The sequence below is a fragment of the Hyla sarda genome, chromosome 11 (genome assembly GCF_029499605.1).
Source record: "Hyla sarda isolate aHylSar1 chromosome 11, aHylSar1.hap1, whole genome shotgun sequence".
Classification (NCBI taxonomy): Eukaryota; Metazoa; Chordata; class Amphibia; order Anura; family Hylidae; genus Hyla; species Hyla sarda.
Window position 1 is genome coordinate 91,670,128 of NC_079199.1, and position 17,016 is coordinate 91,687,143.

The 17,016-nt window shown below is 43.5% G+C and overlaps 1 protein-coding gene across 1 annotated transcript in view; it reads right to left on the reverse strand.

The window, feature by feature from the left end:
• Window positions 1-3,712: 3,712 nt before the first annotated feature.
• Window positions 3,713-17,016, reverse strand: part of LOC130294941 (antigen WC1.1-like) — a 79,076-nt gene continuing 65,772 nt past the window's right edge. The window contains exons 13-17 of the mRNA XM_056545097.1: window positions 13,870-13,947; window positions 11,601-11,669; window positions 6,149-6,244; window positions 4,949-5,062; window positions 3,713-4,595 (exon numbers count right to left, since the gene is read on the reverse strand). Coding sequence (XP_056401072.1) covers window positions 4,498-4,595; window positions 4,949-5,062; window positions 6,149-6,244; window positions 11,601-11,669; window positions 13,870-13,947 — 455 coding nt within the window. The 3' untranslated portion in view covers window positions 3,713-4,497. The remainder of the gene's footprint in view (window positions 4,596-4,948; window positions 5,063-6,148; window positions 6,245-11,600; window positions 11,670-13,869; window positions 13,948-17,016) is intronic.

Here is a 17,016-nt window from a genome sequence, read left to right on the forward strand (position 1 = left end):
AAAATGATACCCTACTTATATAGGTTTGATGTTTTCGCACTTCTGGAAAAAATCATAACTACATGCAGGAAAATGTATACGTTTAAAAATTTCATCTTCTGACCCCTATAACTTTTTTATTTTTCCATGTACAGGGCAGTATGAGGACTCATTTTTTGCGCCGTGATCTGAAGTTTTTATCGGTATGATTTTTGTTTTGATCGGACTTTTTGATCACTTTTTAATGGTATAAAAAGTGACCAAAATGCGCTTTTTTTGACGTTGGAATTTTTTTGCACATTGACCATGCGGTTTAATTAATTATATATTTTTATAGTTCGGACATTTATGCACGCGGCGATACCACATATGTTTATTTATTTATTTTTTTACACTGTTTTATTTTTTTTATGGGAAAAGGGGGGTGATTCAAACTTTTATTAGGGAAGGGGTTAAATGACCTTTATTAACACTTTTTTTAAACTTTTTTTTTGCAGTGTTATAGGTCCCATAGGGACCTATAACACTGTACAGACTGATCTTTTACACAGATCACAGGCGTGTATTAACACGCCTGTGATCAGTGTTATCGGCGCTTGACTGCTCCTGCCTGGATCTCAGGCACAGAGCAGTCATTCGCCGATCGGACACCGAGGAGGCAAGTAAGGGCCCTCCCGGTGTCCTGTAAGCTGTTCGGGACGCCGCGATTTCACCGCGGCGGTCCCGAACAGCCCGACTGAGCAGCCGGGTCACTTTCACTTTCACTTTAGAAGCGGCGGTCAGCTTTGACCGCCGCTTCTAAAGGGTTAATACCGCACATCACCGCGATCAGCGATGTGTGGTATTAGCCGCGGGTCCCGGCCGTTGATGAGTGCCGGGACCAACGCGATATGATGCTGGATCGCGGCGCGATCCCGCTTCATATCGCGGGAGCCGGCACAGGACGTAAATATACGTCCTGCGTCGTTAAGGGGTTAATGGTTAGTTTTACTTTTTTTTATATGGGCATAGGAGAAATCTATATTGGGTCAATATTTGGTGTGACCACCCTTTGCCCGTAAGTCAGCATCAATTCTTCATGGAACACTGGCCTGGGGATTTTTTAGGATTATAGTCAGGTGTATGATTGACCAATCATGCCAAATAAGTAATAATGATCATCATTCTCATATGTAGATTGAAACACATTATTCCAAACAGAAACAGTTGTGTAGGAGGTTCAAAACTCCAAACTCTGTTTTAAAGGTAAGGTTGTGGAAGACAGTATTAGACAAGACACAAGGGGGGGTTATTTATGAATAATGGTCTTGGCTAGAATATTTTTGTGGTTTGTCTAGATTCGTTTTTTTTTTTTTTGGCAGAGCTGCTCCAAATTGATCATATTGTCGCAGTAACCATGATAAATTTTGTGCAGATCTGCACCAAGATCATTATCTACTCCGCTTTCAGATCATGTCTATCCTGCTTCTAAGGCTAGGATTCCACTTGTTTTCTTTTCCAAAAATTTTTTTCACAGAAAAGAACGCCAGAAAAAAACGCCAGAGCAATTTTTTTGCATTTTTGCATATGAGTGGAAATTGCATTTGTTGAGTACCCAAAAAAAAAAAAAAAAAATGAAGGATGCAGTAGGGATGGGAAAAAATTTATTTAACAAAATTTTTATTTTTTATAATTAAAATTTAATTCATTGTTAATAAAGTGTGTGTGTGTTTCACTTAATTTTATATATATATTTTTTTTTCAATTTTTTTATGTAGTACTACTACTCTCAGCATGGAACAAACTGTTCCATGATGGGAGTAGTAGTACCTGTACTAATAGACATATCGCCCAATGTGATCGTCCATAATATTCTTTTCAGCGCTCGCATCTCTGCTCTGTACTCTAGCCAGTGATGTGAAATTCACATCACTCATTCATATTTTCTGCCCAGAGTGGGGATTGGCCGGATGTTTGCAGCCAATCACAGCTCTCAGAAGAAAATATGAAGTGAAAGTGATGTTCTATTCATATCACTTGCCGGGTTTTAGTGCAGAGATGTGAGCGCTGTATAGAGCCGCATCTCTGCTATAGAAAGGACGATCACATTGAGTGTCAGGAGTGACACCCGCTGTGATCTTTCCTTAACTGCAGGTACTACTACTCTCTACATGGAGAGCACTCTGCTCCATGCTGAGAGCTGTAGTACCTGTATTAATAGATAGATCGCAGCAAGTGTAACTTCTGACACCTGTTGCGATCTGTCTATTAATGCAGGTTAGTACAGCTCCCAGCATGGAGCAGAATGTGCTCCATGTTGGGAGTAGTAGTACCTGCAGTTAAGGAAAGATCACAGCGGGTGTCACTCCTGAAACCCAATGCGATCGTCCTGTATAATGTATAGATTGCGGGCGGCCACTCTTCTATGGTCCCCTGTACTGATGTATGTATACACATAATCATATTTCCCACAAAGAGTTGTGATTGGCTGGAACCATCTGGCCAATCACAACTCTCTGCGGGAAATATGAATAGGTGTATATATACAATATAATAGGTGTCCAAAAATGTAAAAAATAAAGAAAAAAAAACACACACACACTACATTTTTCTTATTGTGGGCTACATTTTTAGATACCCTACCCGTCCACATAAATTGATCCCTGTTTAAAAATGAAAAAACATTATGTTATAAAAAGATACATTTTGTTAAACACAATTTTTTCCATCATAAATGTATCTTTTTTATTATTATTTTTTTTATGGTACCCTACAAAATTGTATTAAAAAAGGTATCTCCATCACTTTTTTGAATCGCCAAAGTCCGATTAGTGATGAGTGGCAGGGGCCATATTTTAATTCCCAATACTTTTCAAATATTTTGACGATTATTCGTTCCATGTTCGCGAAATTCGCATATTCGCTATATTCGTTCACCTTTTTTTCCATCCGAAAATTTGCATGAAAAATTTGCATAACAATGTGCATAAAAATTTGCATGTGAAAAAACAAAACAAATATTCATCATTCCGAATATATAGCACTATATTCTAAATATTTGCGAAATCGCGAAATTAGCATTACGAATATTCGTGCTCAACAGTAATCAGGATCAAATTTTTGGGGTTAAAGGACAAATCAGACTTTTGGCACCAAAGAGGAGTAACTTTTTATTAAGTGGGTTGCAAACAAACAAAAAGAACATAACAGCAAAACAAACCCTTGCCTGTCTGGCTCTTACTATACAAACGCGCTCAGAAAGCAAAGGGTACCTTTCATCAAAAAAAACTTTGATATATTATAGATTAATGTATGCAGAATAACTTTCCAATAGAATGTTATTAAAAAAATGCTTCTTTCTTTTTAATTTTCCACTTTGAAAAATGACCACTAGGGGTCTCCCTATTAGTCCTTTTTTTTTTAATAGATTTCAGACTCATGCAGGAGTCCTAAATCTCATACTGCAGCTGGAACACAGACAAACTCAGCACTGCTCACTGCCAGGGAGCAGTGCTGAGCTTGTCTGTGTCCCGGCTGCAGTCTTAGATTTAGGACTCCAGCATGAGTCTGAAATCTATAAAAAAGGACGGGTAGGGAGACCCCTAGTGGTCATTTTTTCAAAGGGAAAATTAAATAGAAAGAAGCATATTTTTTAATAACATGCTATTGGATAGTTATTCTGCATACTTTAACCTATAATATATCAAAAGTTTTTTTGATGAATGGTACCCTTTAAATGCCTTTTACTTTTTTGACATTCTGTTTTGTAGCAGCCTTTCCCCATTAATTTACAAACAAAACCCCATAATGATAAAATAAAACAGATATGTTGAAAATATTTGCTAAATTATCAAAAAGGAAAAACTTTTGCATTGACATAAGTATTCTGACCCTTTACTTGGTTGAAGCCTCTTTGGCAGCAATTGCAACCTCCAGTCTTCCTTAGGATGAGGCCACAAGGTTTGCACACCTGGATTTGTGAATTTTCTGTCATTCTTCTCTATAGATCCTTTCAAGCTCAGGTTGGATAGAACCATCTGTGGAAGCCAGGACTCTGGTTGTGTTCAAGTCAGGGCTCTGGTTGGGCAACTCAATAACATTCACAGAGATGTCCCTAAGCCGCTCCTGTGATGTCATGTTGGTAAGGGCACCTTTGGCCCAGTCTGGGGCCCAGAACACTCTAGATCAGGTTTTCTTTAGGAATTTTTCTGTACTTTGCTCCATTCAACTGTCCCAGTCCATAGAAAGCACCACACAGCTTGAAGCTGCTTCCACCATGCTTCACTGTAAGGATGGTATTTGGCAGGGGATGGGCCATGCCTGGTCTCCTTCATATATTGTTCTTGGAATTGAGACAGGAACATCAACAAAAATCACCAATAAAGTTCCACCCAAAAACTTGAATTAAACAATAGATCATTTTCCGATTAAACATTTTCATTACATTAAACCTTAGATATACAGATATAAGAACCCCTCTAGTCTCTATGATAATCCTGGGGATTTATTTTTCTGGGACATCCGCTGGTTTGGTTTTGGTCATGCAGACATGGAATCATCATATTCATGGTCCTCAGAGAGAAGAATTGTATCTTGGTTGTTGGATATGGAAATATTTTCATCAGCACTCTGTCTGTCTAAAAACAGTAAAGAAAATAAGTATAAATATCTACTAAGAACCTATACAATATATTTACTGCTGAAGATACTGAGTGAAATTTACCAATACTGTTGGATTCAATGTACTAAGAACTGTCCTATTTGACCATAACAACCAATCAAATTGCTCTGGTAAAGTGAAACCTGAGATGTGATTGGTTTCTATGGGCAACTTAGACAATTTTTGTCTAATTAGTAAATAATATTTATTTATAATTATTATTCCACAGATATCAGAGAGTTCAGTGTATGTTGCAAACAGGCTGAATATTTAGCATATACTATTAACAAATATGTGAAAGCATGGTTTATATATTATATATTTACAAACCCTTCCAAGATGACTCCGGACGTTCTTTGTTATCTTGTATATTGATTTCTCCATTAGTGTACAAAGGTTTAGACAAATCTCCAGTATCCACATCATCGTATCCATGTTCTCCTCCTAGGTAAAAATCCATAAAGAGGCATACTTAATAAGATAGATATACAGCACTGTTTCATTGGTTCACTCATAATTGGAGTTCAAACAAAAAATGACATATTGGGCCTTATTTACTAAGGCTTTTCCGAGTAGATTTTGTAGGGGCTTTGTATTGCATGTGTCATGCGCCAGCTTTTTCGACAAACGATCCAAGAAAACCCTACTAACTCGCCACTTTTCTCAGTAAACCTGTGGCCATCGGTGAAAAGGGGTGTGTCTTTAAAAAAAAAAAAAAAAAAACTACATTTTCCGAACAAAAACCTTCAAATTACTAATATTCCCCCTTAAAATGTGGTGGATTTAAGCTCTGGAAAACCCGAAATAGTAAAAATCGCCTAAAACAAGATACAATAGTAAATACCATGGAAAAATATCTGTTGGAAAGAAAAATCCACAATGAAAACTACACTCAGTAAAATCTGTGTCAATAAGGGCTACACCTCATTGCCCCCATGGTGCGGGAACTAATATAGACCACATGTATAACTGTTAGATGTATCTCCAGCACCAACCACATAACAATAGATAAAATGTTTGTAGCAGATTATGAGCACCGAATTTATGTACAACTTTTTACACGTGCTGGTGAACAGCTGGTATACATACCGTACCTAAATTCAAAAACATAAAATGCTGTTCTTACACTGTACACTTTGACAAGATTACATTATAGTCCTGTTTGTCATTTCTTTTTTATTAAAATTGCTTATATAAATTGCTTAAAAATTTGGAAAGCTGCTGCCATTCCAATATTGCTGGTCCCCGCTGTTCACCACTTCATGGTCATCATCTCAACACAAGGAAATGCCCGGTAAGCCATTCCCTGGCACAGTAGCGCTGGCACTGATTACACAAGTGGGCACTTCTATATGTCGAGAAGTGGAAAGCAGAGGGAACCAGGTAACATCAGAAGAACAGCAGCAGAATATTGCCAAGTGAATGTCACTTTTTTTTTAGCTCAGCCTAGCCAATTTTAAAACATAAAAAAATAGTAAATTTTATTGATATTCTATATTACGATAAATATTTATTTAAGTACATTTTTACCATTTTTCTCAGCCACAGTTTTTGATTCATCATTCTCGTAAGATAACCCAGTGTCATCATAACCATATTCTGAAGTCTTGTTCTCCAAAGGGAAATCTAAAAAATACAATTGCAATATATGTCATGATAGTTGCGTTATAAATACATATTAGGCTATAATAAAAATAATATACATTGAAATAATTCAATGCAGATTATTGTGGTTATATCCTCACATTTGACTTGACACAAAATCTATAAATAATCCAAAACCCATACAAAATAATCATTAAAAAAAAATTATATAGACTATACAGACCACAGAGCGGTGGTCGACACCAACCCCTCCATGTACGTCTATGGGAGAGCTGGAGGTACATGAGCACTCTACTGGCGAATCTCCGGCTCTTCCTTAGAGATGCATGGGGGCGGGGGGGGGGGGGGGGTGAGTGTCTGTCTGTTTATGAGTTATTCAGACAGACATTTTATACAAACTATATAAGCTCACTTGCCACTTCACATTGACTTCTTTTAAGCAGTTTCCAACTCTAAAGCTTGGCAAGGGACCAACACCAACACTGCCCACAGCAACAGCAGGGGGATAAACCAACTCTAAAGCTTGGCGAGGGACCAACACCAACACTGCCCACAGCAGCAGCAGGGGGATAAGTCTTCCTGGCGCTGGATCACAGTCCCATACGAGATTGATTTCTCTCCCGCCAAGCCGCCAAGATCCCTCCGCCCATTGAAGCAGACAGGCTTCCTGTCATCAGCTGACTAGTGAGTCAGGTCTCGGCCGAATGACACATTACTGGCCAGGCAGGGCAGCTTTTCTAGGGCAAACTCTGCTAGTTGCGGCCACAAATTATGTTTGGCTGCCCAAAAGTCCAGCGGACCTTCAAGGTGTGTTGGCATGGTCATGTAAAGGTATGCCACCACCTGCTGGTTCAGGTCCTGCTCCAGGTCTACCTGCTGCTGATGAGTTGCTTCACTATGTGGGTGAAGAAAGCTACTCATCAGTGACTGTAGACTTAGGCTGCTGCTGATGGAGCTGGTACTGCTCCTGCCACTCCACCCCTCCCCAGCAGCCATGGCACTGGAAGGTGAGCGTAGAGGGCCCCCCGAATCAGACCTGCAAAAGGATGGATGATGGCGCAGATAGTCATTGGCCAGCTGACTCTGTAGTAGGTCAGTTTGCCCTCCCTCTCAGTGGGTGTAAAAATGGCCCCCATTTTATGACGGTAGCAAGGGTCCAATAAGGTGGAGATCCAGAAGTCATCCCGCTGCTGAATAGTGACAATTTGACGGTCACGATGCAAGCAAGTGAGCATGCATCATGCCATTTGTGCAAGTGACTCGGAGGGGCTCCCTGCCTCCATCTCCACTGCATCATGCCACAGTGTGTCTGGGTCCTCTGTCTCACCTTCCTCATAACCCTCTAGCTCCTCTAGCTGCTCCTGCTCCGCCACTCCTGTCAGATTACTAGAAAAACCGGCATTCACGAAACCTAAACTGTGCTCCACTGTGCCCCTCTCCCCTCCCTCCTCCAGTTCAGCCCCCATAGGGCTCATGTGCCCATGAGATTGTAGGCGCCAGGTCTCCAGTGCCCTGACCAGCCATCGTTTCCAACACGTGTTGTAGGAAATGAAGCAGCGGAATGACGTTGTTTATCCCGTAATCCTGGCGACTGACTAATAATGTGGCTTCTTCAAAGAGCCTGAGCAAATGGCAGGTGGCACGTATGAGCTGCCACTGGTTGACATCGAAGTTACCCTATCCGCTTGGATCATCAAGAAATCGATGATGGCTTTTGTCTGTTCGTATAATCGGTCCAACATTTGGAGGGTGGAATTCCAACGTGTGGAAACGTCGCAAATGAGACTATGTTGGGGGATACCATTCTGACGCTGCAGCTCAAGGAGGGTGTGCATTGCGGTGTACGAGTGGCTGAAGTGCATGCAAAGTTTCCTTCCCATTGTTAGGATGTCTTGCAGATGGGGGGAACACTTCAGGAACCGCTTGACAACCAGATTGAACATGTGTGCCATGCAGGGCGCATGTCTCAGTCTTCCTTGTCGCAGCGCAGACAAGATGTTCTTCCTGTTGTCGGTCACCATGGTTCCCAATTCCAGTTTTTGTGGAGTAATCCATGATTCGATTTCTTGATGAAGGACTTTTAGCAGTTCCTCCCCTGTGTCACTCCGTTCACCAAGGCAAACCATGTGAAGAACAGTGTGACACTGCCGTGCCCTGCACACATGGAATGCTGGAAGGGCACTGAGACTTGTCCGTGCAGTGGAGGCTGAGGACACGTTGGAGGATGAGGAGGCGGAGTCGCACACTGTCACAGGACCAAAGGCCTGAGAGTGTGGAGGTTGAAGTGGTGTGACTGTTCATGAACCACATTCACCCAGTGGGCCATAAAGGACATGTATTGTCCCTGACCATAGTTACAGCTCCACACGTCGGCACTGCTGTGCACTTTAGTATGCATTGACAGGCTCAAGGACTGGCCCACCTTCTGTTCCACAAAATTGTGCAGGGCTGGTACTGCTTTCTTCCCAAAGAAATGATCGCTTGGGACTCTCCACCTCGTCTCAATACAATCCATCAGTTCTCTGAAAGGTGCAGAGTCCACCACTTGAAAAGGGAGGGACTGCAGCACCAGCAACTTGGACAGGAGCACATTCAGCTTCTGTGCCGTTGGATGAGTGGGCGCATACTGTTGTCTTATGGACATGGCTTTGCCGATGGATTGCTGGCAGAATGACTGACTCGAAGTAGGAGGAGCAGGAGCATCTGGAGTGACAGATGATGGGCATGATACACAGCTCCCTTCGGCTGAGGTGGTGGAGCCTTAGCTGGCTGAAAATAGGGAGCGGCGTGCCACTGGGTGATGCAGCAGGCTTGACTACCACATCAGAGCCACGGTTCTCCCAGGCCGCTTTATGGTGACGCTGCATATGTTGACGCAGGGCCGTGGTGCCAACATTGGGACCCTGGCCACACTTCACCTTCTGCCTACACATCTTGCATTTGGCTATGTTAACCTCCTCCAGATGCTTGATGGAAAAACTTTCCTACCTACAGTCTGCACTGATTGACTACTACTGCCACCGACTCCAGGAACCCCTGTTTCACTACCTCTCAGGTAGGCTGCCGCAAAGCAGGTGGTCTACGCCGGGCACATTTGGCTCCAGACTTTCCACTTCTGCCACCGTGCTGACTGCCAACTTTGTTACCACCTTTCTGGCTCAGCTGCTGCCTCACGGGCAACCTTCAACCCTCTTCTCCTGATGATGATGAAGCCCCTTCTGCACCCAGCTCCCAAGTGCAATCGGCTTCATCATAATCGAATTGTCTGCATGTCACTGATGTCCTCCTCAGGTTCCTCATCAGTGTCTGCTTCAGGAGCCTGAACACTCGCAACACCACCTCCCACGCCACTCTCCTCATCATTATTTGCCCGCCTTGTCTCCTCCACTTCTTGACTCGGCAGTAGCTGCTGACTGTCCTCTATTAGATTGTCCTCACTAAATAGTGGAGCTGAACCCACAGCATAAGATACTTCTGTGGGGGGAGGAACAGCATAGGACTGAGGCAATGCGAGGACAGGGACTGCTCCCGGGCCATGCCAACTGAGGGATGTGTCTGAGGAACCCACTGACTGTTGACTGGGGGTGTCAGATATCGTTCGTGATGAAATGGATGACCGTGTTAACCAATTGATGACGGCAGATGGGTTGCTGGTCGAGACATGACCGCTAGCTGATACCGGGAGCGCAGGCCTCTCGCTGTGACTCCTGCTGCCACTCGCCCATAGTCTGCTGTGACCTCTCACTGATTAATTTAGTCCTCTGCCACTCCTCTGTGCATGTCCTGGCACTTCTCTGCCTGACATACGTAGTGCGTATATGAGGGGAGTAAAATATGCTCCACTACGCTTAAAACAGTATTTGTCTACAACACTAGCAGGTATGTACTTTTGCCTGGCCTTTCACAGTATCTAGGCACTTAAGACTTTAACAGAAACAAAATAGTACACCACTCAGATGTACGTATGTGGTATGCACTTATGAGGGGAGGACAATGCACTCCAGTACGCTTAAAACAGTATTTGTCTACAACATCAGCAGGTGTGTACTTTTGCCTGGCCTTTCACATTATCTAGGCCCTTAAGACTTTAACAGGAACAAAATGGTACACCACTTAGATGTACACACAGGTTACACTTAAAGGGGTACTCTGGCGCTTAGACATCTTATCCCCTATCCAAAGGATAGGGGATAAGATGCCTGATCGAGGGGGTCCCGCCGCTGGGGACCCCTGTGATCTTGCACGCAGCACCCCAGTAAAAATCAGTCTAGGCTTGCATTGAGGGGTGGAGCGTGATGTAACACGGGGGCGGAGGCGTGAAGTCACACGCCGCCTACCCCGTGGTCGCCGGTAATGAGACCCGGAGCGAACATGCTCCGCGGACTGATTTTCCCTGGGGTGCTGCGTGCAAGATCACGGGGGTCCCCAGCAGTGGGACCCCCGCCATCAGGCACCTTTGGATAGGGGATAAGATGTCTAAGCGCTGGAGTATCCCTTTAATATAGGACAATATGCTTTTAGTGCTCTGGCTATTATTAGCTTTTCAGTTGTTGTTCACATCAGTGCTGCAGCACACAGTCGCTGTGTACTAAACCCAAAATTGCACTTTCTCTTTCAATCTACCTCCCAACAGTGCTTCTAGTCTGGATTTGGGCTTGAGGTGAATCGCTGTTGTAAAGCAGCTTTTCTGTGCAACACACTGCTCTCTGTCCCTCTTTGCAATAGAACACTGATCTGACTGGGAGGTGAATTGCTGCTGTAAAAATGCTTTTCTGTGCAACACACAGTGCTCTCTGTTCCTCTCTCTCTCTCTCTCTGCAATAATAGGCTGAAGTGACTGGCCGCAAGATGGCTGCTGATTATATAGGGCTGTGACATCACAAGGGTGACTGGCTGCTGATACGCTGCGTGCTGCATGTGATTCAGGATCATCCCACCTACTCTTTTTCCCCACCTTCCCAGGATTCCTTGCCCCATGTCCTCACATGTGGATCTGCCATTTTAGATGCCCTGGAGCCTGGAACCCACTAAATGGAGTTTAATGAAGTGATTTGCGCAATCGAATCGCAGTGATATTCGCATTCGTTGCTAATTGAATTTTTCCTGAAGTTCTTAAAGAATTTGGAGTCCGCAGATTCGATATGCTCATCCCCAATTATGGCACAATTTTTTGCAACATAAAACTATCTCATATTGTTGTAATTCTCTATAATTTCACATTCTGTTTTATTTTAAATTTGTGCACTTTTTTTTTCCATTTTACAAATAATATATATTTTCTTCCGGTTTCTCTGTCCATTTTATTGTGAAAGAAAAGGTGTCCCAACAAAAGAACAATCTGTTCCACAACAAATAAGTTAATGATGAACAGACTTACCTGGTGAATTTTTTCCTTTATTTTGAAGGTCTACATCATCATATGAGGTAATCCTGTCAATCTCAGCTCCTGGCATCAAAAGGTTTAGGATAGAAAAATAAAAGTTAGTACAAAAGACAATCCATAACTTAAAGGGGTACTCCGGCGCTAAAACATCTTATCCCCTATCCAAAGGAAAGGGGATAAGATGCCTGATCGCGGGGAGGGTCCCGCCGCAGGGGACCCCCGTGATCTTCCACGCCGCACCCTGTTAGAATTAGCCCCTGGAGCGTGCTCGCTCCGGGTCTGATTACTGGCGATCACGGGGACGAAGCATAGTGATGTCACGGCTCTGCCCCCGTGTGATGTTTCCCCGTGATCGCCAGTTATCAGACTCGGAGCGAGCACGCTCCTGGGGCTAATTCTAACGAGGTGTGGCGTGGAAGATCACGGGGGTCCCCTGTGGCGGGACCCCCCCTTTGGATAGGGGATATGATGTCTTAGAGCTGGAGTACCCCTTTAAAGTGATTGAATAGATAATAATGATAGTTTAGATAAAAGACAGCTAAGGGGTGACCTAATAACTATAAATATATTAATCTTAAAGACAGAGATCTCTCCCAATTATACAAAAGACTGTATTTAAAGTCTTGAGGCATCCTCATCCTCATTCTGTAGCCGGGGTTCTTTACTGTTAGAGCAGTAAGACCATGAAAATCTCTGCTAGACGAAGTAGTTATGGTGAACTCAATAAAAGAGTTTGACAGAGACCTGGATAATTCTTTGAAATGTAAAAATATTGTGTAACTTGATTTAAAGAAGGGCCATTAATCCAGGGATTTGTTCTGATTGCCAAATTTAAGTCAGGAAGTCAGATTTTATTAATGTAATGTAAGAAAAATTGGCTTTTACGTTGTGTTTTTTCCCTACCTATGGATGAACTTTGCAGTGTGTTACAGCCTGGCACACCTTCTCACTCATCCACACCTCCCAGTCCCTCCTTGCCAAACAGGGATCAACTGACAATCAAGAAGGTATTGGAGGTGAGGTTAAGCAAGGAGGCCTGCCGGGCTCCACCTCCTTGACACTTGGCTGAGAAATCAAAAGGCGATATAAAAAGTTTGGCAACCGCCATCAGCTGCAGAAGAGGTACAATTGGCTTTTATACCCTAACAGTTATCTAGTGGTATTGGCAGGGCTCAACAGCAAATATAGATAACAGATTCTCCCGGTCGTTGGCTGTTGAAGAGTTGGACAGGTGAGATCTTCTCCCCAAGCTCCCAACAATGAGAACCTCCCTGGCCCTGCCTCTCATTATGAGTCACAAGAAGTTTTCTGACTGGATGGTAGAGCTGTCATTCATTGGTGAGAGGCAGGGCCAGGGAGGCTCTCAATATAGGGACCTCGGGGAAGATCTCACCTGTCCAACCCTTTAGCAGCCGGCAGCTGGGACATTAGATATCTATTTACTTGGTCATCGATAGTGCATGACTAGGAGCAGAGATTTGTATCCTCTCCCCTTCCCAGTGCCTATTTAGGGCTGTCACTAGTTTTGTTAGCAAGAAATACCCTTTAGCAGTATGGAAATAATAGGAAACACTTAATACAAAAGGTTTTATGGTAAACAATTATAAACATTTTTAACCTAAAAAATTATTTACAAAATAAAAATGAAAGACTGTCATGAAAATTTTTAAAATTAGACTCCACAACTGAGACCTACCGTATTTTTCGCCGTATAAGACGCACTTTTTCTTCCCCAAAACTGGTGGGAAAAAGTTGGTGCGTCTTATACGGCAAATGCACACACCCATCGCGGCGGTCCATGCGGCCATCAACGGCCGAGACCCGCGGCTAATACAGGACATCACCGATCGCGGTGATGCCCTGTATTAACCCTTCAGATGTGGCGATCAAAACTGACCGCCGCGTCTGAAGGGAAAGTGACACTAACCCGGCTGCTCAGTCTGGCTGTTCGGGACCGCCGCGGTGAAATCGCGGCGTCCCGAACAGCTTACAGGACATCAGGAGGGACTTTAACTGCCTCCTCGGTGTCTGCTCCGTGCCGGGATCCCCTTCATTGCCGGCGCTCTCCTTCGACGTCATCACGTCGTCGCGAACGTGGTCCCGTCATCCAATAGGAGCGGCGTGCCGAGCAGCGTGGCGAGCGACGTGATGACGAGGTCCGCAGGTTGAAGATCACTGTTGGGTTCAGAATCTTGTTTTTTTCTAGATTTTGGGTGCGTCTTATATGCCGGTGCGTCCTATAGGGCGAAAAATACGGTATTACCTTGACCTAGAATCTCATCACTTCTCTCTTCAGACGTGTAGTATTCCAATTTCTCTTCAAGATCACTGAGGTTATCAACTACAGGAAATAATGTACAAGTGCATCATATATAAGACTACAATCAACATTCTTAAGAAAATGTCTTATTTGGTGTATGTAATTATAAATCTCTGCTACCAATTTTGTGGCAGCTTTTTCTCAAATGTAACCTTTTCATTACAAATTGAAAGAAAAAAAAATTAAAAGCGTGTTCTAAAATATTTACAGCTGTTTTCTACAGCAATTTATTGAAATTTATTGTGCAACATTTCCTACACTAAGGGGTGAATTTATCATTCCCTGTGCCAGTGCTCAGTGTCAAAATTTGCATAATCTCTGCTTTTGCGCAAACATTTTTGTGTAGAGTGTATGTTTATGTAACATTTTAGTGCAAAAATTGGGCTTTTGAAAAAAACAAATCATGCAATTTTGTCTCTCTGCTGGTGAAGGGAATATAAAATTTTACCCTAAAAGTCCATTATATTTTTCTTTTGACAGAGCCTCGTGGTAACTTGTTTTTTGCTGGATCAGTTGTAAAATGGCACTGTTTAATTCATCAATGTGATGCATGACCAAATAAAAAAAGATGGGGAGGGAATTACATGTTTAGCTTATTCTAAATGTCAGTTAAAGGGTACTCCACTGGTAAAGGTATATATATTTTTAAATCAACTAGTGCCAGAAAGTTTAAACGTACCCGTCAGATCCAAAAATATGTACCGTATTTATCGGGGTATACCACGCACCGGCCTATAACACGCACCCTCATTTTACCACGGATATTTGGGTAAAAAAAGTTTTTTACTCAAATATCCATGAAAAAATGAGGGTGCTTGTGTGCGCGTGTATACCCCGATATACCCCCAGGAAAGGCAGGGGGAGAGAGGCCGTCGCTGCCCGCTTCTCTCCCCCTGCCTTTCCTGGGGTCTAGAGCGCTGCTGTCGGCCCTTTTCACCCCCTGGTTATCGGCGCCGCTGCCCGTTCTGTCCCCCTGACTATCGGTGCCGGCGCCGATAGCCAGGGAGAGAGAAGCGGCGCCGACAGCCAGGGGGAGAGAAGGGGCAGCGGCACCCATTGCCGGCGCTGCTGCCCCGTTGCCTCCCCCCATCCCCGGTGGCATAATTACCTGAGTCCGGTCCGCGCTGCTCCGCTGCTCCAGGCCTCCGTCGTGCGTCCCCGGCGTCATTGCTATGCACGGCGCGGCGCATGACGTCAGAGCGCCGCGCTGTTCAGCGCATAGCAATGACGCCGGGGACGCACGACGGAGGCCTGGAGCAGCGGAGCAGCGCGGACCGGACTCAGGTAATTATGCCACCGGGGATGGGGGGAGGCAACGGGGCAGCAGCGCCGGCAATGGGTGCCGCTGCCCCTTCTCTCCCCCTGGCTGTCGGCGCCGCTTCTCTCTCCCTGGCTATCGGCGTCGGCACCGATAGTCAGGGGGACAGAACGGGCAGCGGCGCCGATAACCAGGGGGTGAAAATGGCCGACAGCAGCGCTCTAGACCCCAGGAAAGGCAGGGGGAGAGAAGCGGGCAGCGACGGCCTCTCTCCCCCTGCCTTTCCTGCGGGTGTATCGGCGTATAACACGCACACAGACTTTAGGCTAAAAATTTTAGCCTAAAAAGTGCGTGTTATACGCCGATAAATACGGTATTTTTTTTTATATATATCACTCAGTAGACATGTGCAATTCGTTTCGGAATGAATACTAAATGTAACAGATTTTTCTGTTTTCGGGTGTTCATTACAATTCGAATGCACGAAAAAAAAAATCGAATATTTCCGAAAAAGAATACGAATACGAATATACAGTTAACGAATGCATTAGTTAAGTAACGCATAATGAATAATGCATGTTAACGAATAACGAATGCATTCGTTATGAGTAAACCGAATGTAAGGAATGAATTAGATTATTTTCATTGGGTTTACCTGAGGAAAACTTGCCTTCCTACACAGAGAAAACTGCAAAAAAAGGTGAAAACAACAAGAATCCTAAGGTAACACCTGCTATTTATTACAAAAGAGGATCAGCAAGTGAAACTAATGTGCATTTCGTTTAGTAACGAATGCTAAATTTAACAAATTTTACAGATATAACGAAAGATCCGAATTAACGAATGCATTCGATGTTATTAACGGGTGCATCCGAAAACGAAATAAATTTCCGCGGATGCATCCGAAAACCGAATATGACGAATGCACAGCATTCCGAATATTCACAGAACCAAAAAAATTTTTAAAACGAAAACGAACGAAACGTAAAAAAACGGTATTTTTGGTTCTGCACATGTCTATCACTCAGTACCTAATCCTGACCATGTACATCTAATTTTTATGTGTCTAGCACCTTTATTTATTTTTTTATTACACTTTTAATTTAGCTCCCTATTCTGAATTCCTCTCAAAGGGAGGGGGCGTGGCCTCACTGTGCAGGTCTCCGCCCCCCTCCCTCAGTATGCTGTCTGCTCACATCTCCCCTAGTATTAGCAAAACTACAACTCCCAGCTTGTCCTCACTGACAGTAGCCGGACACAAGATGACAGTGTTAGGATTTTTCCTCCAGCTGTGAGCAATAAGCTGACAGCTGTCAATCAAGGAAGTGTGTCCATGACATAGGTGATGATGCATGGACACAGCAGGACTAGTATGTGTCCAAGCAGGCAGGGGGGGGGAAGTTGTTTGACTGGCTTTTTCAGTATGAAATAAAGTAATTGCAAACCTATTGGCTATACATGCTTCACAACACATCAAAAGTTTTTGTATCTGACAGTGCCCATTTAAATAGATTTGTAAATTACTTCTATTTAAAAATCTTAATCCTTCCAGTGCTTATCAGCTGCTACATACTGGAAGTTATTTTCTTTTTGAATTTCCTTTCTGCCTGACCACAGTACTCTCTGCTGACACCTCTGTTCCATTTTAGGAACTGTACAGCATAGGAGAAAATCCCCATAGCAAAACTCTCCTGCTCTGGACAGTCAGCAGAGGGCACTGTGGTCAGACAGAAAGGAAATTCAAAAAGAAATTAACTTCCTGTGGAGCATATAGAAGCTGATAAGTACTGGAAGGATTAAGATTTTTAAATAGAATTAATTTACAAATCTAT